Source organism: Heterodontus francisci, chromosome 6 (assembly GCF_036365525.1).
Source record: "Heterodontus francisci isolate sHetFra1 chromosome 6, sHetFra1.hap1, whole genome shotgun sequence".
Taxonomy (NCBI): Eukaryota; Metazoa; Chordata; class Chondrichthyes; order Heterodontiformes; family Heterodontidae; genus Heterodontus; species Heterodontus francisci.
In genome coordinates, this window is record NC_090376.1 from 48,914,448 (window position 1) to 48,939,667 (window position 25,220).

At 44.4% G+C, this 25,220-nt stretch overlaps 1 protein-coding gene across 1 annotated transcript in view; it reads left to right on the plus strand.

Annotated features, from left to right (window-relative positions):
* sacs (sacsin molecular chaperone) overlaps nucleotides 1-25,220 on the plus strand; it is a 145,658-nt gene that overhangs the window by 45,144 nt on the left and 75,294 nt on the right. The window contains exons 5-6 of the mRNA XM_068033633.1: nucleotides 926-1,011; nucleotides 4,383-4,494. Of these exons, the coding sequence (XP_067889734.1) occupies nucleotides 926-1,011; nucleotides 4,383-4,494 (198 nt within the window). The remainder of the gene's footprint in view (nucleotides 1-925; nucleotides 1,012-4,382; nucleotides 4,495-25,220) is intronic.

The window sequence follows — 25,220 nt, forward strand, 5'->3', positions numbered from 1 at the left end:
CCTATACTAGGGGCAATTTATAATGGCCAATTTACCTATCAACCTGCAAGCCTTTTGGCTGTGGGAGGAAACCGGAGCACCCGGAGGAAACCCACGCAGACACAGGGAGAACTTGCAAACTCCACACAGGCAGTACCCAGAATTGAACCCGGGTCGCTGCAGCTATGAGACTGCGGTGCTAACCACTGCGCCACTGTGTTATAGAACATCATGTTCAGGGAATATATCAACTTTCAGTCCCATTAATTGCTCCAGTACTATTTTTTACTAATAATTTCTTTCAGTTCCTCATTCTCACTAGTCCCTTGGTTTTCCAGTATTTCTGGGAAGTTTTTTGTATCTTCCTCCATGAAGACAGACACAAAAAATTTGTTTAGTTTCTCTGCCATTTCCCTATTCCCCATTATATATTGCCCTGACTCTGCCTGTAATGGGCCCACATTTGTCTGCTAATATTTTCCTTTTTGCATACCTATAGAAGCTTTTACTGTCTGTTTTTATGTTTCTTGCTAATTTACTTTCATATTCTATTTTCCGTTTCTTTATCAGTTTCTTGGTCCTCTTTTTTTGAATTCCAAACTGCTCCCAATCCTCAGGTTTACTACTTTTTTGGGCAACTTTTTAAGCCTCTTTGATCTAATGCAATCTTTAACTTCTCTTGTTAGCCATGGTTGGACCACTTTTCCTGCTGGGTTTCTGTGCCTCAAAGGAATGTAAATTTGTTGTAAACCATGCGTTAATGCTTTAAATACTAGTCATTGCCTGTCTACAGTCATGTCTTCTCATGTGGTTTTCCAATCTGTTGGGAATTTCCCAGTTTCTTTCAAGGTGAGTACTTATATTCTAAAACTGTGATAGGATCCAGCTCTTAACAAAATCTTGTTATATAATTCAGTATGCTGAAATCTGCTTTTGCCTTTCACAGGCAAATTTGGACAAACAACACCACCACTTGTAGATTTCCTTAAGGATATTCTGAGGAGGTATCCAGAAGGGGGACAGATTCTTAAGGTGAGCATCTTTCTAACTTGTTCTGCCCAATATAATGCACAGTGTTGGGTCCTTCATTGTCTCATCTTTTTTCCAAGCTCATATCTAGCAATTGGTGACTTAGTATAACAGGCATGTTTGTGTGTGTGTGTGTGTATGCGTGCGCACATGCCCCTGATTGGTTGAATCATAGTAGGTATTGTTGTGGATTGTCCTGATGAGTGCAAGACGAAAAGCTTCGACAACATGTCTCTATTTTCAGCAATTTACTTAAAAGCTGATTTCAGTTCTTTTCTGCTGGTTCATCTTGTGAATTGACTTGTATATTGTACTGATTGGACATCTTTGAATGTAGATTTGTTACAAAGCTGTGCATAAGGCTCTGAAAATTTCAAAGCCGACTGAAGTAGCCTTGGTCAGTAACAAACCCAAGATGCATTAAAGATGTATTTAGTATGTTCCTTAAATAATACACGGATTCTTTGTTCACAACAAATTCTGTGTAATGTTTGGCGTCTGTGTGTTCAGTTGAGATTTATGAAGTCGCTTAATATCAGCCTGAATCACAAGTCCTCATGTTTGTGCACTTGACCTAGTTTATTTATTTCACAGTTAATTTCTGAAGGACATTTGGCCTGTAAACAGACTTGAATTCAGTGAAATGCCACATACTTAACCAGGCTTAGTGGAATAAATTCAGAAAATGCTGGAACTGCAAAGCACATCACCAGCTGAAAAGCTATGCCAGTGTTTTGGTTGGAAAACAGGGTTATACATAATATTTCTAATTTTTTTCTCTCTTTTTTGCAACCTTTTTCTTCAATTTTTGTTATTTTCTTACTTCCTCTATTTAAGTATCTCACTTTCAGTATGTTTGTGCTTGTTTTTGCCTTCGGCCTTTTTCTTTCCTCCCTTGTCCTTCTCATCTTTTCCCTCTTCATTCTTTATCCCCTTCATTTTTTCTGTTCTATCATGTCTGAAGTTGATACAATGGTAAGTATTAGCTTCAAAAAAATGGCTGATGAGGTTGAAGATCCTCTATTCTTTTGAGGATCCCGAGAACTATTGTAGAGATTTACAGCAGCTGGGAAGCCCATAAAAATAACCAAATAGTGCAGAACTTGATATTGCTGAAAATAGAGACATGTTGTCAAAGCTTTTTGTCTTGCATTCATCAGGACAATATGCAAGAATAACCAATGTAAGGAGCATAGGAAGATAGGAACAGGAGTAGGCCATTCAGCCCCTCGAGCCTGTCCCGCCATTCAATGACATCATGGCTGATCCGCGGCCTAACTCCATATACCTGTCTTTGGCCCATATCCCTTAATATCTTTGCTTAACAAAAATCTATCTCAGATTTAAAATTAACAACTGTTCTAGCTTCAATTGCTGTTGGTGGGAGAGAGTTCCAAACCTCTACCACCCTTTGCGTGAAGAAGTGCTTCCTAACATCTCTCCTGAACAGTCTGGTCCTAATTTTTAGACTATGCCCCCTAGTTCTAGAATCTCCAACCAGTGGAAATAGTTTATCTTTATCTAGCCTGTCTTTTCCTGTTAATATCTTGAAGACTTCAATCAGATCATCCTTTAACCTTTTAAATTCTAGCGAAAACAGACCTAATTTGTATAATCTCTCCTCGTAACTTAACCCCTGTAGTCCAGGTATCATTCTTGTAAACCTATGTTGCACTCCCTCCAAGGCCAATATATCCTTCCTAAGGTGTGGTGCTCAGAGCTGCTCACAGTACTCCAAGTGGGGTCTAACCAGGGTTTTGTACAGCTGCAGCATAACCTCTGTGTCTTTATACTCCAATCCTCTAGATATAAAGGCTAGCATTCCATTAGCTTTTTTGATTATTTTCTGCACTTGCTGGTGGCATTTTAAAGATCTATGCACCTGAACCCCCAAGTCTCTTTGGACATCCACTGTACTTAACCTCTTCCCTTTTAGAAAGTACCCTGCTCTATTTTTGGTCCAAAATGGATAACCTCACACTTGCCCGCATTGAAATCCATCTGCCACAGTTTTGCCCACTCACCTAGTCTGTCAATATCTCTTTGCAATTTTATGCTATCATCTAGACTGTCTACAATGCTGCCTAACTTTGTATCATCAGCAAATTTGGATATATGACTTACTATGCCATCATCCAAGTCGTTAATGAATAATGTGAATAATTGAGGCCCCAACACAGATCCCTGTGGGACACCACTAGTTACATCCTGCCAATTGGAATACTTACCCATTATCCCCACTCTCTGTCGCCTACCACTCAACCAACTTTCTAACCATGTCAATAATTTGCCCTCAGCTCCATAGGCTTCTACCTTAGTTAACAGTCTTTTATGTGAGACTTTATCAAAAGACTTCTGGAAGTCCATATAAATAACGTCCATGGACACTCCCTTGTCCACTACCTTATTCACCTCTTCAAAAAATTCAATGAGATTTGTCAGGCATGACCTTCCCGTCATGAATCCATGCTGGCTGTCCCTGATGAACTGAAATTTTCCAAGGTGTTCAGTCACCCTATCCTTGATTATAGACTCCAGCAACTTCCCCACCACAGATGTCAGGCTAACTGGTCTGTAATTTCCTTGGTTCCCCCTTTCACCCTTCTTAAAAAGTGGAGTGACATGTGCAAGGGAAAACAACAACTTATACTGCATGAGAAGAGAGTGCTGATTGGTTGGCAAGTGAACTCTGATTGGTAGAGGTGTTGCCATGGAGAATGCACCAGTTTACAGTGATTGACCATTAACTGCCAAGCTTTGTTTGAAATTTAAATCAGACAGCTTGGTCAAGATTGGTCAGGGCATTGCCCTGAGGAATGAACCAGCGAATGGCTATCACTTATTTTGTTCAGCTGAAACAGGCGCAATGTTTGTACATATTCTTTCTGTCTGCAAAAAACAGGGACCTGTGTATTAATTTATGTAGTTTCCAGTACATGCAAATGCACCGCACTGCGAGCCCTACTGACAAACTTAAATTGGTTGTCAGCGTAATTCTTAGCACACTGCAGATTATTTAGCAAATGTTGTCCAATCATAGAATCACATCTAATGTTGGACACTGTGTTTTGAGTTTTGCAAGCATGGGCTGGTTGGGTACGGCCTGTACCTTGCCCGTTGCGAACAGCGGAAAGGACATATTGTTTGATATGATCCGCTGGTCTTTGGGACGTGCGGCCTATATACCAATCAGAGTTCACTTGCCAACCAATCAGCACTCTCTTCTCATGCAGTATAAGTTGTTCTTTTCCCTTACATTGATTATTCTTACCTATTGTCCTGATGAATGCAGGACTGAAAGCTTCGACATGTCTCTATTTTCAGCAATACTCAAAAATAACCAAGCTCATTCCCACATAATTCTGTGTTTGTAGGAGCTGATACAAAATGCTGAAGATGCCGGAGCTACTGAGGTGAAGTTTTTATACGTTGAGACAGAATATGGAACAAACTCACTCTGCTCAGAGTTGCTGATGGAATATCAAGGTAAGAGATCTTCACAACAGCAGTGATGGCTTCGAATCACAATTAAGGCTTCTTGCAGTAGATCCTGTCTGTGGTGACATTGGGAGAATGATGGTCTTTATAGAAAGGTAATCCCTTAACACTGGTTTAAGTCTTATCAGTGCATTTTGCACTAAGCTTAGGTAGGCATTATCGAAAGAGTCAGGCCTGAGTCATTAAAATGTGCTGTTGGAAAGCTGCCAGATGGGCAGTATAAACACATTGTCCTGCAATACCAATTCTAACTGTTCGAGTTCTCGGCTAATACTTCTAACTCAACTATTTACCACCTTTCTAAGTAGACAGGAGAATGAGGTTTTGTGAAATATTAACATGAGGTTGCTGTTCAAAGAAGTTACTCAAACTTAAGGTAGTCTAATCACTAGAACATGATGCTTACAATCAAGGATGCTGAAGGAAACACGGAAGAATTATTTCAAGAATGTAGGAAAAGGAGTAGCCATTCAGCCCCTCGAGCCTGCTCTGCCATTCAGTTAGATCATGACTGATCTGCACCTCAATTCCACTTACCCACTGTAGCTCCATATCCCTTGATATCTTTACTGTGGAAAAAAATGTATCCATCTCAATCTTGAAATTTCCACTTGTCCCAGCATCTACAAACTTTCAGGGAGAGAATTCATCATTCATCTATAATATTGTCCAACATTCTGTGCAAAGAAAAATTACAAGGACTACAATTGTGATTTCCAACTTCAAATGAAGACAGTACAGGCTATTTAGTCTCACTTCAGTTATTGGTGCACTTCTGGAGTCTATAACATGGGAAGAAATACATTTGGAAAAACGTGAGCTACTCAAGGCCAATGAGCATGGAGTTTCAAGGGCAGGTCATTCTTGACCAATGTTATAGAATTCCTTGAAGAAATTACAGGATGGGTAAAGGAAATGCAATGGATATGGTTTATATGGATTTTTCAGAAAATATTTAATAATGTCACAAATGACTTGTGTTAAAGATAATTGTACTTATTGTTAAAGGTAAAGTGGCCACATTGATAGAGAGATGGTTGGAATATAGGAAAGAACATGTAGGAGTGAAAGGAAATCTTTGGTGAATTGTGCTCCACAAGCTCCAGTTGGATGCTACTTGCAACATCGGTAATGATCAGAATTTAGGAATTGAGGGAACAATATTGAAATATGCTCATGATGCTAAATTGGGGATATTGTCAAATTGTATCAATGATTCTGAAAGGTTGCAGGAAGACGCAACAGGATGGGCACATATGTGGCAGGTACAGTTCAATGTAAAGATATGTGAAGTAACTCATTTTTGGAAGTAAGAATAAAGCAAGGAAATAGACGTTAAATGGTGAGACTTCAAATAAAGTAAAGCAGAAGAGCAACAATTATAACAAATATAAGGAAACCATGAAACTGATCGGAGACACCAGCAGCAGCAGAGAATAAAAGAGAGAGAGCATGGGAACAGAGCAGACCTGATTGGTGTATTTCCAAAAAAAGCAAGGAGTGATGTCACTGGAGAGTAGGTAGGTGATTGGTTGGTGAGTGTTAAGGTTTTTTTCCCTCTAAGTTAGGGAAGTGGTTTAAACTAGGATCGGAAACTATAAATGACTGTATTAAATTTACAGCTTAGCTGTTAAATGAATAAAAATTTCAATCGGGGTACGCATTAAAGTAAGTGATTTCGTATTAGGAGTATTAGCACAGAGCAGGTCTAGAGGCATTAATTAAAATTAATCTTTAAAACAAGGTACTTACTGGATTCTGAAAGAGGGAATAGAAATATCTTAGATCATGGATGGATAGCTGAGATCGATTGCTTGCAATTCCTGTGCCATATGGGAACTTTAGGACATTTCATATGCCTTGCAGGTCCACTTGTGAAGGAAGTGTCTCCAGCTGCTTGAGCTCGAGCTCAGGATTTCCGAGCTTGAGTAGCAGTTGGAGTCACTGTGGAGCATCAGGGAGACTGAGAGTTTCCTGAATCGTGCGTTTCAGGAGGTGGTCACCCCACAGGCAGTAAGAGTTCAGGATACTAGATGGAGGCCATCCAGAAGACTAGGACAAGGCAGGAAATGCAGGAGTCTGCGGGATGTGTGCCACTCTCAAACTGTTACTCAACATTGGAGACTGCTGGAAGTGACAACACATTGAAGGAATTCAGTCTAGGCCATGGCACCAATGAGCAAGGGACTGCACAGGAGGGAACAACAAAGAGTTGAAATGCAGTCCTTTTAGGAGATTCCATAGTTCAGGGGACAGACAAACATTTTTGTAACCTTCATCGTGAGTCCCGCATGGTGTGTTGCTTCCCTGGTGCCAGGGTAAAGGACATCATGGAGAGGGTGCAGAATCTGCTACAGGGGGAAGGGAGTGAGACAGAAGTTGTGGTACACTTTGGTAACAATGGCATAGAGAGGGCAGGCATTGAGATCCTACTGTCAAATTTTGAGGAGCAAAGGAGGAAGTTAAAATGTAGGACCTATTTGGTGGTAATTTCTGGATTACTCCCAGTGTCATGCGTTAGCAAGGGTAGAAATAATAAGATAGGGAACACCAATGCTTGGATTGATGCATTGTGCAGGAGGGAGGACTTCAGATTCTTGGGGCATTGGGACCAGTTCATGAACGGAAGGCACCTATTCAAAAGAGATGGGTTGCACCTCAACAGGACTGGGACCAATGTTCTTACGGGGAGGTTCACTAGTGTAGTTGGGGAGCATTTAAACTAAATTGGCAGGGGAATGGGCACAAGCATATAGAAGTAGAAAAGAGGAATAAGGTGCACAAAGTGAGAATGTTGATAGTAATAGAAAAGGAAGTAGTACCATGTTAGGAGCAGACTAAGAAGGACTGTGAGGAATACAAAGATAGGTTTAGAATGCATGCATGAGAATACACAAAGTGTGGTGAATAAGGTTGGTGAGCTACAAATGCGAATAGTCATGTGTGAATATGATTTAGTGGCAGTAACAGAAAGAGGCTTAAAATGGCGAGGACTGGGTGCTTGATACTCAAGGATAAAAAGTGTTCAGAAAAGATAGGGCAGGTATAAAGGGAGGTGGGGCAGCAGTATTGATTAGGGAAGACATTGTAGTGTTGTAAAGAGAGGATGTCCTCGAGGGGGCAAGGACTGAATCCATTTGGTTGGTTAGAGTTGGGAAGCAAAAAGGGTATGATCATGCTATTGGGGTATTCTATAGGCTTCCAAATAGTGAAAGAGAGATAGAGGAGCATATCTGCAGGGAAATCAGAGAGATGTGCAAGAACTATAGAGTGCTGATATTGGCAGACTTACCCAAAAATTGATTGGTATAGCATTAAGCGTATATGATAAGGAGGGGGTGGAATTTCTGAAATGTGTTCAGAAGAGCTTCCTTGACTGGCATTGTAGTGTTATAGTATTTTGAAATTGAAATTGCATTGTGCATTATGTACTCTAGAGGCTGCTGTAGAACACACATGCTACCAAAGAGAAAGTGAAAGTAATATGGAATATAGAAGATTCCATTATGTTCAACAGCATGTTGCCTCTGTTTCAGTCATTGCCTCATATTTCTTACTAAACTCGGCTGAACCTCACTCCAGTCTCGAGAACATCACAATGACGACAAGGTAAATAGCAAGGCATGGTTAAAAAAAAGGAAACATTGCTTTCAGGTATGAAAATTTTGGAAGATTTTTGTCTACTCTTACAAATGTCACTTTAAGTTGTAGACTGTGTTAGAAACACAGGAAGCTTGTATAGTGTAACTGATCTCTCCAAAATAACCATCCAAACAAAAAAATATATAATCTTGGATCATTGCAGAGAAGTTTCCTCTGGAAGGAGCACGATCCAGGATCTTTTATCACTGCGGTCTATACCTAACTTACCACCATTTGATGTGCATTCAGAGCCATCATCTGTATTCCCACATTGGCAAAAGTGGCTGTGACGTTTCAAAGGTGCGATGGCAGGTTTCTCAATCACAGACGACACAAGGAAAAAGACCTTACTTCTACATTGTGGAGGTGAAGAATTAGAAGATATCTTTGAGACATTTACATCTGAGCAAAATGACTGACTCAGCAAAAATGCACTGACGATTCACCTCACACCAAAGAAAAATACCATATACAAAACCATTGTCTCCTGACACACTAGCAAGAAGCAAACAAGACAGTTGACCAGTATTGCACGCGATTGAGGCAACTAGCAACCAAATGTGACTTCGGTGATGCTGAACATGTTGAACAGAAAATTATAACACAAATAATTGAAGGCTGTTTCTCCAGACAACTGTGCCAAAAAGTACTCAAAGCCAGAAAGCTGTCAGTGCTGTTGGAGTTAGCAAAATCACTATCACTCTGAGTCTAGAGCTACTGAAGATGAGGCTGCGAACGGTAACTACCACACTCCAATTTCAACTCCTTTGAACATAATTGATTGTTCACGTGCCAGGATACCACCTGCAAAGCAACAACAGCTGTCTTGCAAACAGAGTTGTGACTTGTCCAAAGAATGTTTCCATTATGGCGGTGCTTACCCACACCGGACAGAGTGTCCTGCTACTGGTAAACAGTGTAAAGCCTGTGGAAAACCCAACCACTTTGCTCGTGTTTGTCACTCATCAGCAAAATCAGCTACTAAGACCAATACCAATAAAAGGTTGTCATGTATGTGTACCACAGCAAAAAGGCGAGAGAATGTAGCTAACGTAGAGGTGGACGACCCTGAACATACTTGTGTGCTCTCTCTCGGATACAGCAAACAGCCACATGTGACAGTGGCCATTAGATGCTCAGACGTAGATGGTCTCATAGATACAGAAGTGTCTGTCACCGTCATGGGAGACAAAACATTCAACAAATTTCAGAATTGCCCCATTCTATGCAAACTGCATACTGATCTCTTCACTGGCATCGGAAAACTGAAACATGTTGCGTGCTAGCTGCATGTAGACCCCAATGTGCCCCAGTTACGCATCAACAGGTACGAATACCATTTCATGTCAGGAAACAGACAGAGAAGGAACTTCAGTGCCTATTTGATCTTGACATTACTGAGAATTGATAAGCCTACCCCTTGGGTCTCACCCATATAGGTCGTCAAGAAACCCAAGAGTGAGAACCAGATTAGAATCTATGTTGATATGCAATCACCAAGCCAAGCCATGCAATGAAAAAGACACATGACATCGACAATTGATGACATCATAGAGAAAGTGCATCTTACTAAACACTTTGCGAAACTTGACCTCAATGCAACTACCATCAAATCGAGCTTGCAGAAGAATCGGGATATCTTACTGTATTCTGTACTCGCATCGGTCTTTTCCCATACAAGCGGCTCAACTTTGGAGTCAGAATGGCAGCTGAGGTATTTCAGCATTTGTTTCAATCTGCACTTCAAGGACTTGAAGGCCCACTGAACATCAATGTTGACATTCTCATCTATTCTTTCTTTTGGGCCTCCTTATCTCGAGAGACAATGGATACGCGCCTGGAGGTGGTCAGTGGTTTGTGAAGCAGCGCCTGGAGTGGCTATAAAGGCCAATTCTGGAGTGACAGGCTCTTCCACAGGTGCTGCAGAGAAATTTGTTTGTTGGGGCTGTTGCACAGTTGGCTCTCCCCTTGCGCCTCTGTCTTTTTTCCTGCCAACTACTAAGTCTCTTCGACTCGCCACAATTTAGCCCTGTCTTTATGGCTGCCCGCCAGCTCTGGCGAATGCTGGCAACTGACTCCCACGACTTGTGATCAATGTCACACGATTTCATGTCGCGTTTGCAGACGTCTTTATAACGGAGACATGGACGGCCGGTGGGTCTGATACCAGTGGCGAGCTCGCTGGACAATGTGTCTTTGGGGATCCTGCCATCTTCCATGCGGCTCACATGGCCAAGCCATCTCAAGCGCCGCTGACTCAGTAGTGTGTATAAGCTGGGGATGTTGGCCGCTTCAAGGACTTCTGTGTTGGAGATATAGTCCTGCCACCTGATGCCAAGTATTCTCCGAAGGCAGCGAAGATGGAATGAATTGAGACGTCGCTCTTGGCTGGCATACGTTGTCCAGGCCTCGCTGCCGTAGAGCAAGGTACTGAGGACACAGGCCTGATACACTCGGACTTTTGTGTTCCGTGTCAGTGCGCCATTTTCCCACACTCTCTTGGCCAGTCTGAACATAGCAGTGGAAGCCTTACCCATGCGCTTGTTGATTTCTGCATCTAGAGACAGGTTACTGGTGATAGTTGAGCCTAGGTAGGTGAACTCTTGAACCACTTCCAGAGCGTGGTCGCCAATATTGATGGATGGAGCATTTCTGACATCCTGCCCCATGATGTTCGTTTTCTTGAGGCTGATGGTTAGGCCAAATTCATTGCAGGCAGACGCAAACCTGTCGATGAGACTCTGCAGGCATTCTTCAGTGTGAGATGTTAAAGCAGCATCGTCAGCAAAGAGGAGTTCTCTGATGAGGACTTTCCGTACTTTGGACTTCGCTCTTAGACGGGCAAGGTTGAACAAACTGCCCCCTGATCTTGTGTGGAGGAAAATTCCTTCTTCAGAGGATTTGAACGCATGTGAAAGCAGCAGGGAGAAGAAAATCCCAAAAAGTGTGGGTGCGAGAACACAGCCCTGTTTCACACCACTCAGGATAGGAAAGGGCTCTGATGAGGAGCCACCATGTTGAATTGTGCCTTTCATATTGTCATGGAATGAGGTGATGATACTTAGTAGCTTTGGTGGACATCTGATCTTTTCTAGTAGTCTGAAGAGACCACGTCTGCTGACGAGGTCAAAGGCTTTGGTGAGATCAATGAAAGCAATGTAGAGGGGCATCTGTTGTTCACGGCATTTCTCATGTATCTGACGAAGGGAGAACAGCATGTCAATAGTCGATCTCTCTGCACGAAAGCCACACTGTGCCTCAGGGTAGACGCGCTCGGCCAGCTTCTGGAGCCTGTTCAGAGCGACTCGAGCAAAGACTTTCCCCACTATGCTGGGCAGGGAGATTCCACGGTAGTTGTTGCAGTCACCGCGGTCACCTTTGTTTTTATAGAGGGTGATGATGTTGGCATCGCGCATGTCCTGGGGTACTGCTCCCTCGTCCCAGCACAGGCATAGCAGTTCATGTAGTGCTGAGAGTATAGCAGGCTTGGCACTCTTGATTATTTCAGGGGTAATGCTGTCCTTCCCAGGGGCTTTTCCGCTGGCTAGGGAATCAATGGCATCACTGAGTTCCGATTTGGTTGGCTGTATGTCCAGCTCATCCATGACTGGTAGAGGCTGGGCTGCATTGAGGGCAGTCTCAGTGACAGCATTCTCCCTGGAGTACAGTTCTAGGTAGTGCTCAACCCAGCGGTCCATCTGTTTGCGTTGGTCAGTGATTATGTCCCCCGATTTAGATTTGAGGGGGGTGATCTTCTTGATGGTTGGCCCAAGAGCTCTCTTCATGCCATCATACATTCCTCTGATGTTTCCAGTGTCTGAGGCCAGCTGAATATGACTGCATAGGTGTTGCCAGTAGTCGTTTGCGCAACGCCTAGCTGTTCTTTGTGCAGTACTTCTGGCTGCTTTAAGTGCTGCGGATGTTAAATCGCTGGGGGCTTTCTTGTAGTTCAAAAGTGCAATGCGCTTAGCGGCTATGACAGGTTCCAGCTCTTCATTATGAGATTGAAACCAGTCTGCATTTCTCTTCGCACTTTTGCCGTAGGTGGTCATAGCTGACTTATAGATGGCGTCTCTGATGTGGGCCCACTTGGTCTCAGCATCCCCTGTGGGAGTGTTTTGAAGGGCTGTTACAAGTGAATTTAGAAATTTTTGTAACAGCTGTGGGTGAGAAATTCTGCTCGTGTTGATGCGCGGGTGGCCCTTCTGCTTGGAATGATGCAACTTCTTTGGTCTGAGTCTAACCTTGCTGCACACCAGGGAGTGGTCGGTGTCGCAGTCCGCACTGTGGAAGCTGCGTGTGATTTGAACACTGTTTAAGGCGGCTCGCCTTGTGACAATGAGGTCTAGCTGGTGCCAACGACGTGATCTTGGGTGCCTCCATGAAACCTGGTGACAGGGTTTAGTGTGAAAGAACGAGTTGGTGATGCAGAGGTTATGATAGGTACACAACTCAAGCAGTCTCTGCCCGTTCTCATTCATCCTTCCAACGCCATAGCGCCCAAGGCAGGAGGGCCATGAGTCATGGTCGGCCCCAACCCTGGCATTAAAGTCCCCCAGCAGGAATAGGTGTTCGGTGTTGGGGATGCTGCTAATGATGTTATGGAGTTGTTCATAGAACTGGTCTTTAGCTTCAGGTGCGGAACAGAGTGTTGGAGCATAGATGCTGAGTAGGTGTACTGGACCAGAGGTGGTGAGCAGTCGGATGGACAGTATGCGTTCCGAGCCATTTGAGGGAGGCTCTATCATGCTGAGCAAGGAGTTTCTGATGGCGAAGCCCACTCCATGCTGTCTTGGTTCTTCAGGATCCCTGCCCTGCCAGAAGAAGGTGTAGTCTTGCTCTGCTAGAGAGCCACTCGCGGGGAGGCGAGTCTCCTGAAGTGCTGCAATGTCCACATTGAGTCTACTGAGCTCGTTGTTAATGATGGCGGTCTTCCGAGAATCGTTGATTTGTGTAAGGTCTTCCGACAGGCCAGGACACATAGTTCTGACGTTCCAGCTTGCAAAGCGAAGGGCTGGTACCTTCTTTCCTTTTTTCATGTTGTTTGGTGCGGTGTATCAGTCCACCTTTCGGGCAATGACCCTGAGCTCCAAGCACCCATTGAAGCAGGCAGACTGTGGCGGGACAGAACCTTATTGACCGGGGGCTGCCCGGTTTGAGGCGGGCGGTAGCTGTCCAGTGAGGTGCAATGACCTCTCCCACCGACAAAGGCAACCCGTGGCGCCCAGTTTCTACGCCAATTTATCTGGACTTATAACCCGTAACTGCTGCCTTCCGTGTTGTTTCAGTCGCTGTGAGGCAACTATGGAGTGACCTCTCCATGGCGCATGCCTGGGCAAATTTATGGAGGTTGAGAGTTGCCCAGTCGTCAAAACCCCCCTCTCGGCCTTTCTGGTGGGGTCCAAAGGAGTGCAGGACACGACGTTTGGCACCAGTATGGCTGCAGGAACTGCCGGAAACATGCCAAAGGTGACACATGACCGCCTACGGGGTTCCGCTCCGGATTTTCTGTTAGGGTTTACTCCCTTAGCCTTGGTCTCTCCCGAGACGCCCACAAGGCAGTGGGGTTGTTGGGGCCCCTACACAGGTGTAGGATGGTGCCGGTGGGAGGAGGGGATGCAAGGGGGAGGGGTAGAGGGAGGGGGTGGGGGGGGGGTGCAGGGGAAGGGGGTGCGGGGTGAAGATGGTGCGGGGGGGGCGGGCTGGGACGGGGTTGTGAGGGGGTGAGCTGAGAGGGTGGAGCAGGGTGGGGGGGGGGGTGGAATCTGGTGCAGGTAATAAGCCATTTCCTCAGTGCCCACCATCGACGTCCGGAAAGCTCATCCACGTCCTTCGGGAGGTGAAGCATCATTTGGCAGACTTAGAGGTGATTACATTTGCTAAGGGTTTTTTTTTGCAGTGGTTTAAATAAAGGCATGCAGCATTGCCGACAGTGCGCTGCAGATGCTCTCCGAGCCATCTCCCGCGGGCGCTTTGAAGTTGCGGCCGGGGGGGCCGTTCGTGGATGTTTTGGGTGTTCGGGGCACCTTTTCCCAGGACTTCTCTCGGGTCCCGCAGCTCCTTCTTCACCTCAATGGACTTACCGCATGCCGTGGCTGCAGACACTCTGGACTGTGAAGACAGCAGGATCGGAGATTAAAGTATCGGCAGCTGTTCTCGTCAGTTTCATCCGGATCAATTTCATTGAGAAAACAAAGAGCAGGTGTGGCTGGGGGAGGGCAGTGGGCCCAGGTAACATACACTAAACTAACTGTTAACTTTTAGATAGGGCTAAAATGAACTGATTTAAAGAGCCAGGGGAATTTAAACAGTTTAAGAGGGCAGATTGGGGGAGAAAACGTTAGGGATGGGAGCAGATGGCCATGGATAGAGTTGAACAGCAAGGGAGCTTCCTAGGGAGCTTCCAGCCCAGGAGCCATCTTCTATGGTCGCAACGAAAAGGAACTCGAGATACACCAACATGCTTGCCTGCAACGTCTCAGAGAATGTAACCTCACTTTGAACAACGACAACTGCTTGTTTAATGAAAGCAGAATTGAATTCTTCAGTCATGTGTTCAGTGGTGATCCACAGAAAGTTGAAGCCATTGCAAATGCTGCAGATCCTACAAACATGCAGGAAGTCTGGAGTCTGCTAGGACTCATCACTTACTACAGTCACTTCATTCCTGATCTCACTACACTATCTGCCCCACTACGCGATCGGACAAAGAGACCACCAATTGAGAATGGACTAAATTACACCAGATCATATGACATTTGTCAAAGTTGCACCAATGCCTATTTCGATCCTGAGAAAACCACCCAGCTAGTCATGATGAAAGCCTGTTTGGCTTAGGTGCAGTTCTCGTACAACAAGACAAGACAGGTAACCCATCAATCGTTGCAAAGGCAAGCAGATTGTTAACACCTGTAGAGCAACGGTATTTGCAAAGAGAGAAGCACTCTCAATCACATTGGGTATCTTATACTTTCATCTCTGTCTATATGGAAGCGAGTTTAAAGTAATTAACTGATCATAGACCACTAGTGAGTTTGTTCAACAATCCACATAGCAAACCACCCACTCTAATAGAACATTGGATACTCAAATTACAAGAGTACGAGTTCCATATTGAGTATCAGCCAGGCAACTCAACCTAGCAGACTATCTTTCGCAACATCCGTTGCTGACAGTTGTTTTTACTAATCGTGAGGAAGAGGTTGCTGAACAACATTTGTGGGATGTGGGCATTGCTGGCTAGGCCAGCATTTATTGCCCATCCCTATAATTGCCCTTGACAACTGAGTGTCTTGCTAGGCCATTTCAGAGGGCATTTAAGAGTCAACCACATTGCTGTGGGTCTAGAGTCACATGTAGGCCAGACCAGGTAAAGACGGCAGATTTCCTTCCTTTAAGGACATTAGTGAACCAGATAGGTTTTTACAACAATCGACAATGGTTTCATGGTCACCATTAGACTCGCTTTTAATTCCAGATTTATTAATTGATTTCAATTTCACCATCTGCCGTGGTGGGATTCAAACCCATGTCCCCAGATCATTAGCCTGGGCTTTGGATCACTCGTCTAATACCATCACCACTATGCCACCGCCTCCCTTCTTAACCATGTAAGCATAAATGCAGTGCCAAAGTTACGAAAACTAACTGAAATCAAAGCAAGATGAGGCTTTGCAATTATGTATGGAAGTTATGCAATCACAAAAATGGAAATACGTGATCGAAAAAGCATCTACAAATGAAATCACTTGCACGTTACAAGGTCTTCACAATGTTTAAAATGAGCTCACCATTACAAACACATTACAATATTGTATTATGCAAGAACTGTATTGTCATTCCACATTCATTGAGGGAATGTGTTGTCGATATAGCACATGAAGGACACCAGGGAATAGTCAAGACTAAACAACTCCTTGGGGGAAAAGGTATGATTCCCAGAAATTGACTACATGGTAGAGCATAAAATCAATCAGTGTTTGCCATGTCAAGCAACTGCAATGTCAAATCTTCACGTTCCTCTTAAGATATTCGAACTACCTCCAAGACCATGGATTGAAGTTAACGTTGACTTCACAGATTTGCCCACAGGTGAACACCTGCTTGTTATCACTGACGACTACAGCAAATTCCAATTGTAGAATTAGTTATGTCAACTTCAATGAAAGCAATCATCCCAAAGCTTGACCAGATCTTTGCTTTGTTTGGAATCCCTCAAACGGTACGAAGTCACAATGGACCCCCATTCAACAGTGATGAGCTCAGTAAATTGGCAGACTACCTAGGGTTCACTCATAGGAAAATCACACCCTGTTGGCCAACAGCTAATGGTGAAGTTGAAAGATTTATGCAAACCTTTAAAAAAAAAAGTGATACATACTGCTACAGCTGAGAACAAGTCATGGAAGCAAGAGCTACATCACTTTCTTTGTAATTATAGAGTGACTCCTCATTCGACGACTGGAAAACCTTCAGCCACACTCATCTTTGCACATCCTATGCTTACACGTCTTCTTGAGCTACCCCACGGAGCTAATAATCAACATGTACGTGAACACGATCAAGAACAGAAGGATCAAATGAAAGAAAATGCGGAGTGAAACATGAAATTTAGAGCTACACCTCTAAAGCCAGGAAATACTTGTGAAACTAAACAACTCCTAATGGCATTCAACCATTTGTTGTGACCAACGCAAAAGGATCAATGATCACTGCTAAGCACGATTCACAAATTATCACAAGAAACACTTCATTCTTCAAAGCATTGAATCTGCTTCCGACATCGACATCTCGGATGAAGAACATAAGTCAAATGAGACTACATTTGATGTCAGATGTTATCCTACTTGTGGGAGAAAACAACCAATATACCTAAGTGACTCTAGAGTCATAGACTCTTACAGCACAGAAACAGGCCCTTCTGCCCAACGCGCCTGCGCCGGCCATCAAGCACCCGTCCAAAACTAATCCCACTTCCCCACAGTTGGCCCGTAGCGTTGTATGTTATGGCGTTTCAAGTGCTCATCCAAATACTTTTTAAATGTTGTGACTCCTCCTGCCTCTACCACTCCTTCAGGCAGTGTGTTCCAGATTCCAACCACCCTCTGGGTGAAACCATTTTTCCTCAACTCCCCTCTAAACCTCCTGCCCCTTACCTTAAATCTATGCTCCCTAGTTATTGACCTCTCCACTAAGGGAAAAAGTTTCTTCCTATCTATTCTATCAATGCCCCCTCATAATTTTGTATACCTCTATCAGGTCCCCCCTCAGCCTTCTCTGCTCCAAGGAAAACAACCCCAGCCTATCCAGTCTCTCTTCAGAGCTGAAATGCTCCAGCCCAGGCAACATCCTGGTGAATCTCCTCTACACCCTCTCCATTGCAGTCACATCCTTCCTATTGTGTGGTGACCAGAACTGTACACAGTACTCCAGCTGCGGCCTAACCAGCGTTTTATACAGCTCCATCATAACCTGCTTGCTCTTATAGTCTATGCCTCGGTTGAAAAAGGCATGTATCCCATATGCCTCCTAACCACCTAATCTATCTGTACTGTTGCCTTCTGTGATCTATGGACAAGTACACCAAGGTCCCTCTAACCTTCTATACTTCCTAGGGTGCTACCATCCATTGTATATTCCCTTGCCTTGTTAGTCCTCCCAAAGTGCATCACCTCACACTTCTCAGGATTAAACTCCATTTGCCACAGCTCCGCCCATCTTACCAGCTCATTTATATCGTCCTATAGTCTAAGGCCTTCCTCCTCACTATTTACGACACCACCAATTTTCATGTCATCTGCGAACTTATTGATCATACATCCTATATTCATATCTAAATCATTAATGTACACTACAAACAGTAAGGGTCCCAGCACCGATCCCTGCGGTACCCCTCTGGTCACAGGCCTCCATTTGCAAAAACAACCCTTGACCATCACCCTCTGCCTCCTTCCACTAAGCCAATTTTGAATCCAATTTGCCAAATTACCCTGGATCCCATGGACTCTTACTTTGTTAACCAATCTCCCATGCGGGACCTTATCAAAAGCGTTACTGAAGTCCATGTAGACGACATCAACTGCTTTACCCTCATCTACACATCTAATCACCTCCTCGAAAAATTCAATCAAATTTGTTATTCGCGATCTCCCCCTGACAAGGCCATGCTGACTATCCCTGATCAATCCCTGCCTCTCCAAGTGGAGATTAATCCTGTCTCTCAGAATTTTTTCCAATAATTTCCCTGCCACTGACGTTAGACTCACAGGTCTATAATTACCTGGTTTATCCCTGCTACTCTTCTTGAATAATGGTACCACATTCGCTGTCCTCCAGTCTTCTGGCACCTCTCCTGTGGCCAGAGAGGATCTGAAAATTTGTGTCAGAGCTTCCTCTATCTCCTCCCTTGCCTCACATAGCAGCCTGGGATACATCTCATCTGGGCCTGGGGATTTATCCACCTATAAGCCCGCTAATACAGCTAATACTTCCTCCCTTTCAATGCTAATTTGATCAAATATATCACAATCCCCCTCGCTGATCACTACACCTATGTTACAAAGTGAACTATTTAGGTTTAAGTCAGTTTACATTTTTGGAAACAAACCATTGGAACATGCTGTGTCTCTCATTTACAAAGAAGGGGAGCGGTGTAGTGTTGTAGTGTTTTGAAATTGCAATTGCATTGTGCATTGTGTAATCCAGAGGCTGCTGTAGAACACACATGCTAGTAAAGGGAACGTGACAGTAAACGGAATGAAGAAGACTTCATTATGTTGAATGGCAAGCTGCCTCTGTCTCAGTCTTTGCTTCATATTTCTTACTAAACTCGGCTAAACCTCACTCCAGTCCCAAGAATATCACAAGTATGTTCTTGGTCCAACTAGGAAAGAGGCATTGCTGGATCTGGTGCTGGGAACTGTGAAGGGCCAAGTGGACCATGTGTCTGGGAGAATACTTGGGTAAGGGTGATCATCATATCATAAGGTTTAGATTCGTAATGGCGAAGAGCAGGGAACAATCTAAAGTCGAATTTCTAAATTGGAAGAGGGCTAACTTCAGAGGCATGAGAGGGGATCTAGCCAGGGTAAAATGGAACAAAAGATTAAGCGGAAAAACTGTAACTGAACAATGGGTGATCTTTAAGGAGGAGATGTTTCAGGCACAGGATAGGTACATACCTACAAGAGGGAAAGGCAGGGGAACCAAAGCCAGGGCTCGTTGGATGATGATGGAGATAGAGAATATGATGAAACGAAAAAGAGAGGGTGTATGATGCATGTCAGGTGAAATCTTTAAGCAAGAATCAGAGCAAATACAATATGTTGAGATGGGAAGTGAAGTGGAAAATAAGACAGGCAAGGAGAGAATATGAGAATAGGATGGCAGTTAACATAAAAGGGAACCCAATTATATTCTTCCGGCATGTAAATAGTATGTGGGTAGTAAGAGGTGGAGTGGGTCATATCAGGGACAAAGAAGGTGACATATGCTTACAGGTGCAGGGCAAGGCTAGGATTCTTAATGAGTACTTTGTATCGGTGTTTACTAATAAGGAGGATGTCAACAAAATGTCAGTAGAAGCAGAGATTTTAGAGGTAATGGATGGGGTGAAAATTGATAGGAAGGATATATTGGAAAGGCTGGCTGTGTTTAGAGTGGATAAGTCACCTGGTACAGATGGCTTGCATCCCAAGTTGCTAAAGGAAGTGGGAGAGGAGATAACAGAAGGGCTTGCCATAATGTTCCAATCTTCCCTAATTACGGGAAGGTGCCAGAGGATTGGAGAGTGGCAAATGTGACACCCTTATTCCAGAAAGGGTATAAGGACTTTGCTAGTGACTACAGGCCAGTCAGTCTAACATCAGTGGTGGGTAAGCTTTTAGAAACAATAATCAGGGAAAAAATTAACAGGCACTTAGAGAGGTTTGAGTTAATTAAGTGGCGCCAGCAGGGATTTGTAAAAGGTAGATCGTGCAAGAATAATTAATTAATTGGATTTTTTTAATGAAGTAACAGAGAGGGCGGATGAAGGGAAAGCAGTGGATGTTGTCTCCAGAGATTTGAAGAAAGCTTTTGATGAAGTACCATATAAAAGGCAGGTTACCAAATTTGAGGCTCATGGAATAGGAGGGTCAGTATCAGCTTGGTAAAAAATAGGCTTAAGGACAGAAAAGAGTGAGTTGTGGTAATTAGTTGTTTTTCAGAATGAAAGATGGTAGTCGGCGGTGTTCCCCAAGGGTTAGTGCTAGGACCGCTGCTTTTTTTGATACACTTAAATGACTTGGATATCGATATACTGAATAAAATTTCAAAATTTGCAGATGATACCAACCTTGGAGGTGTAGCAGATGGTGATACTAATTGACTGCAACAGGACATAGATAGGCTAGCAGAATGGGCAGACAAGTGACAGATGGAATTAAATATAGACAAGTGTGAGATGATGCATTTTGGCAGGAGGAATAGGGAGAGCCAATATAGACATAATGGGACAGTTACAAAGAGTGTGCAGGGATGGTGGGTCTTGACGGTTCATGTGCATCGATCTTTGAAGGTGGCAGGACATATTGAAAGAGTAGTAAGCAAAGCATTTAGGATCTTGGGCTTCATATATAGAGGCTTTACCGTTCCCTGGATGGTAAAATGACAGGGAGCAGCGTCCGGATGGCTGGACAATGCAGTCCCGCTGCCAAGGACATTTCTCAGTGGTGGGTACAGCTGCCAATCTGAGTGATTAATGGCTCAATTAAAGGCGATTTTCCCAGGAAGCTGGCATTTGTCAGTAGGGTAGCGGCCCCTCGTCGCGTGGGGAAGCCGCCAGCTGCATGGAGGTGGCCTCCCAGCAGCTTCCCAGGGGTGCTGTCAGAGTTGCATGGCACTAGGCGGAGCCCTGTTGAGTAAATGACGGCCCTGCAGGCCCTGTTTGCTTAGGCCACGTAAAAATTTATTTACTGCTCACCCTTACGAGGTTGTCTCAAAATGGAGGCGTCCTTGCATTCTCCTTGTTGCCTCAGCAGTGGCCGCCGCTCTCAGTTGCACTACTGAGGCTCTAGAGCTACAGGCTCTCTGATTGGGCCATCGGTGTAGAAGACCTGCCCGCCATCCTTAATTGCTGCCTGCCCCACTTGCCAGTTCTTAATTGCCTTCTAAAATCGTGGGGCAAGTACTGCCTTCTGACTGAGTGTGCTGGCCACCTGCAAACCACTCTGACGACGAGACCTCCATTGTTTTGGCAAAATCCCGTCCATTGATTACAAAGCACTGAATATTGTGTCCAGTTCTGGTCACCACACTATAGAAGGATGTGAGGGTCCTTGAGAGGGTACAAAGGAGCTTTACCAGAATGGTTCCAGGGATGAGAGATTTTAGCTACAAGGTTACATTGGAGAAACTGGGGTTGTTCTCCTTAGAACAAAGGACATTGAGGGGAGATTTGATAAAGACAGACAAGATTATGACAGTTTAGACAAGGTAGATGACGAAAAGTTGTTCCCATTAGCTGATGGTACAAGGACTAGGGGACACAGATTTAAGGTTTTGGGCAAGAGGTACAAGGGGATGTAGGGAAGAACTTTTTTTGCACAGCAAGTGGTAATGGCCTGGAACTTGCTGCTTATGAGTGTAGTAAAAGCAGAGTCGATCAATGATTTCAAAAGAAAATTGGATGGGTACTTGAGGGAAATAAACTTGCAGGGCTACAGGAATAGAGCAGTAGAATGGGACTGACTGGATTGCTCTACAGAGAGCCGACATGGACTCAATGGGCTGAATGGCCTCCCTCTGCCGTAATGACTGAATGACTCTGTGGAGGGGAAATCATTTTGCCTCACCTTATTTTAATTGTTAAAATGGGAGAACATAACTGGCAGAGGGATGGAGGTGCTTCTGTGAAGAGTACTCTCCACAGATTCTTTGGACCTAAAAACAGCTAGTTCTCCTTCTAGTTGGGAGAAATCTCCACTTAGGGTAATGCCCAAGCTGAGAGCTCAGCAAACCTTGCAGGACAGAAATGCAGTTTTCTCTAACCTTGGGCAAGCAGAAACTGGAAGCAACTATCATGAGCAGCTACATGTTTAGATGCTGTGAATCCTCTGCAGTGCTTCTCCTCCATTCTCCAGCTGGTTGTAGTTGTTAGAGGTCAATCATCTCTGGCCCAGAACATTACTGCAGGATTTCCTCAGGGCAGTATCTGATGCCGAATCATCTTCAGCTGCTTCATCAATGACCTTGCCTCCATTGTAAGGTCAAAAGGTGGAATACTCACTGATTACATAGTAGACAGTTCCATTTCCAGTTCCTCAAATACTGAAGCAGTCTGTGCCCACATGCAGGACGACCTGGACCACATTTAGATTTGGGCCAATAAGCAGCAAGTAACATTCATGCCACACAAGTGCCAAACAATGACTATTTCCAGAAAAAGAGTCTAACCACTTCCCCTTGACATTCAGTGGCATTGCCATCAGCAAATCCTCACCATCAACATCCTGGGGGGTCACCATTGACCAGGAACTTAATTGGACCAGCCACATAAATACTGTGGCTACAAGAGCAGGCCAGAGACTGGATATTCTGTAGTCAGTGACTTACCTCCTGACTGCCCAAAGCCTGTTCACCAACTACAAGGCAAAAGTCATGAGTGTGATGGAATACTCTCCACTTGCATGGATGAGTGCAGAGGACAAGGCAGCCCACTTGATTGGCACCCCATCACCACCTCAAACATTCATTCCCTGCATCAGAGGCACACCATCTACAAGATACACTGCAGCAACTCACCAAGGCTTCTTCATTACCTCCCAAACCTGTGCCTTTACCACCTAGATAGACAAGGGCAGCAGATGCATGGGGACCTACAAGTTCCTCTCCAAGTCACACACCGTCCTGAACTGGAAACATATTTTGAAAGTATATTGCTATTCCTTCATCATTGCTGAGTGGTGGTCCTGATCGAACCCGAACTGAGCATTGATGAGCAGGTTAGTGGTGAGTAAGTGCTGCTTGATAGCATTGTCTACGACACCTTACATTACCTTGATGATAATAGTGTAGGCCGATGGGGCAGTAATTGGGTGGAGTGGGTTTGTCCTGCTTTTTATGAACAGGATATACCTAGGCAATTTTCCACTTTGTCAGTTAGATGCCAGTGTTGTAGCTGTACTGGAATAGCTTGGCGAGTTCTGGAGCACAAGTCTTCAGCAGTAGAACTGGGATGTAGTCTTTGCCATATCCAGTGTACTCAGCTGTTGATATCATGTGGAGTGAATTGAATTGGCTCAAGACTGGTTTCTGTGATGACAGTGATATTAGGAGGAAGCTGAGATGGATCATGTACTCCGTACTGCTTGCTGAAGAGCATTGCAAATACTTCAACCATCATTGAGGATAGCGATGTTCATAGAGTCACCGCCTCTGGTTAGTTGTTTAATTGTCCATTCACGACTGGATGTCGCAGGACTGCAGAGCTTTGATCTGATCCCTCGGCTATGGGATCATTTAGCTCTGTCTATAGCATGCACGTATTCCTGTGTTGTAGCTTCTCCAGGTTGGTATTTCATTTTTAGGTGCTGCTCCTGGCATGCTCTCCTACACTGTTCATTGACTCCTGGTTAGTTTGAGAGTGAGGGATATGCTAGGCCACGAAGTTGCAGATTGTGGTTGAATACAATTCTACTGCTGATGAAGGCCCACAGTGCCTTATGGATAACCAGTTTAGTGCTGCTAGATCTGGTCTGAATCTGATCTACTTAGCATGGTGATGGTGCCATGCAACCTGCTGGAGGGTGTCCTCAGTGTTAAGAAAGGACTTATTCTCCACAAGAACTGTATGGTGATCACTATTAATACTGTCATGGACAGATACATCGGTGAGGACAAGGTCAAATAGGTTTTTCCCTCGTGTTGGTTTTCTCACCACCCTCTGGAAACCCAGTCAGGCTGCTATGTCTTCCAGAACTTGGACAACTTGGTAGTGGTGCTACTGAGCCACGCTTGGTGATCAACATTGAAGTTTTCGACCAAGAGTACATTCTATGCCCTTGCTACCTTCAGTGCTTCTTCCATGTGGTGTTCAACATGGAGGGGTACTGATTCATCAGCTGAGGAAGGGCAGGTGATTTTCTTGCCCATGTTTGACCTGTTGTCAAGAGATTTCATGGGATCTGGAGTCAATATTGAGGACTGTCAGAAGAGTCCTACCTGGCTGTATGCCACCAAGCTGCCACCTCTGGTGAGTCTGTACTGCTGGTGAGTTAGGTGATGGAGGAGTCTGGGATGTTGGATGAAGGCTATGATTCAGTGAGTATAACCGTGTGAGGCTGTTGCTTAACTAATCTGTGGGACATTTCTCCCAATTTTGGCACAAGTCCCCAGAGGTTAGTGAGAAGGACTTTGCAGGGTCAACTGGGCTGCCTGTGCCTTTGTCATGTCTGAATCCAATGCCTAGGTCAATGTCGCATCCATCTGGTTTTATTCTTATTATGCTTTATTGTAGCAATTTTATGCAACGGAGTGGCTTGGTAGTCCATTTCAGAGGGTAGTGTGATGGAATCTGCAGTCTGCGGGATTCCATGGGGAAATGTGTTATCTGGGCAGATGACTTGTCGAATTCTCTGGCAGGTGCACTGACCCTGGTTGCAAAAGATTGCTTTTTTTGGAACAGAATGTCCTAATAGAAATTGAAAACAAATACTTCAGCTTGCTGTGGTAACTAAAACTGGTTGGATAAAAGGGTGAGACAGTGTCATCCAAGCTCAGATGGCAAGAAGGTTTTGTTTTACAGGCAAGTTGAAGAAATTGAAGACTGGATCTAGGAGTGGTTTCTGTTATTTGGATTAACTGATTACCCAGACCTGACCATACAGTGTGCAGGGTTGTTACTAAATGGTATGGATAACTGTGACACTGGGAATCCATGCCATCAGGCCTATCATGAGGAGAAACGAGAAGGTTCTGGAGAATACACTGTTCTTCTTTTGGTGAAGACTGTACCTGTAGAGTTCGGGATTAAAGTGAAACTGCTGTCAGTCGGGAATTATGGCTGCATCTTGGAAGACAGGATCTGGAGACCT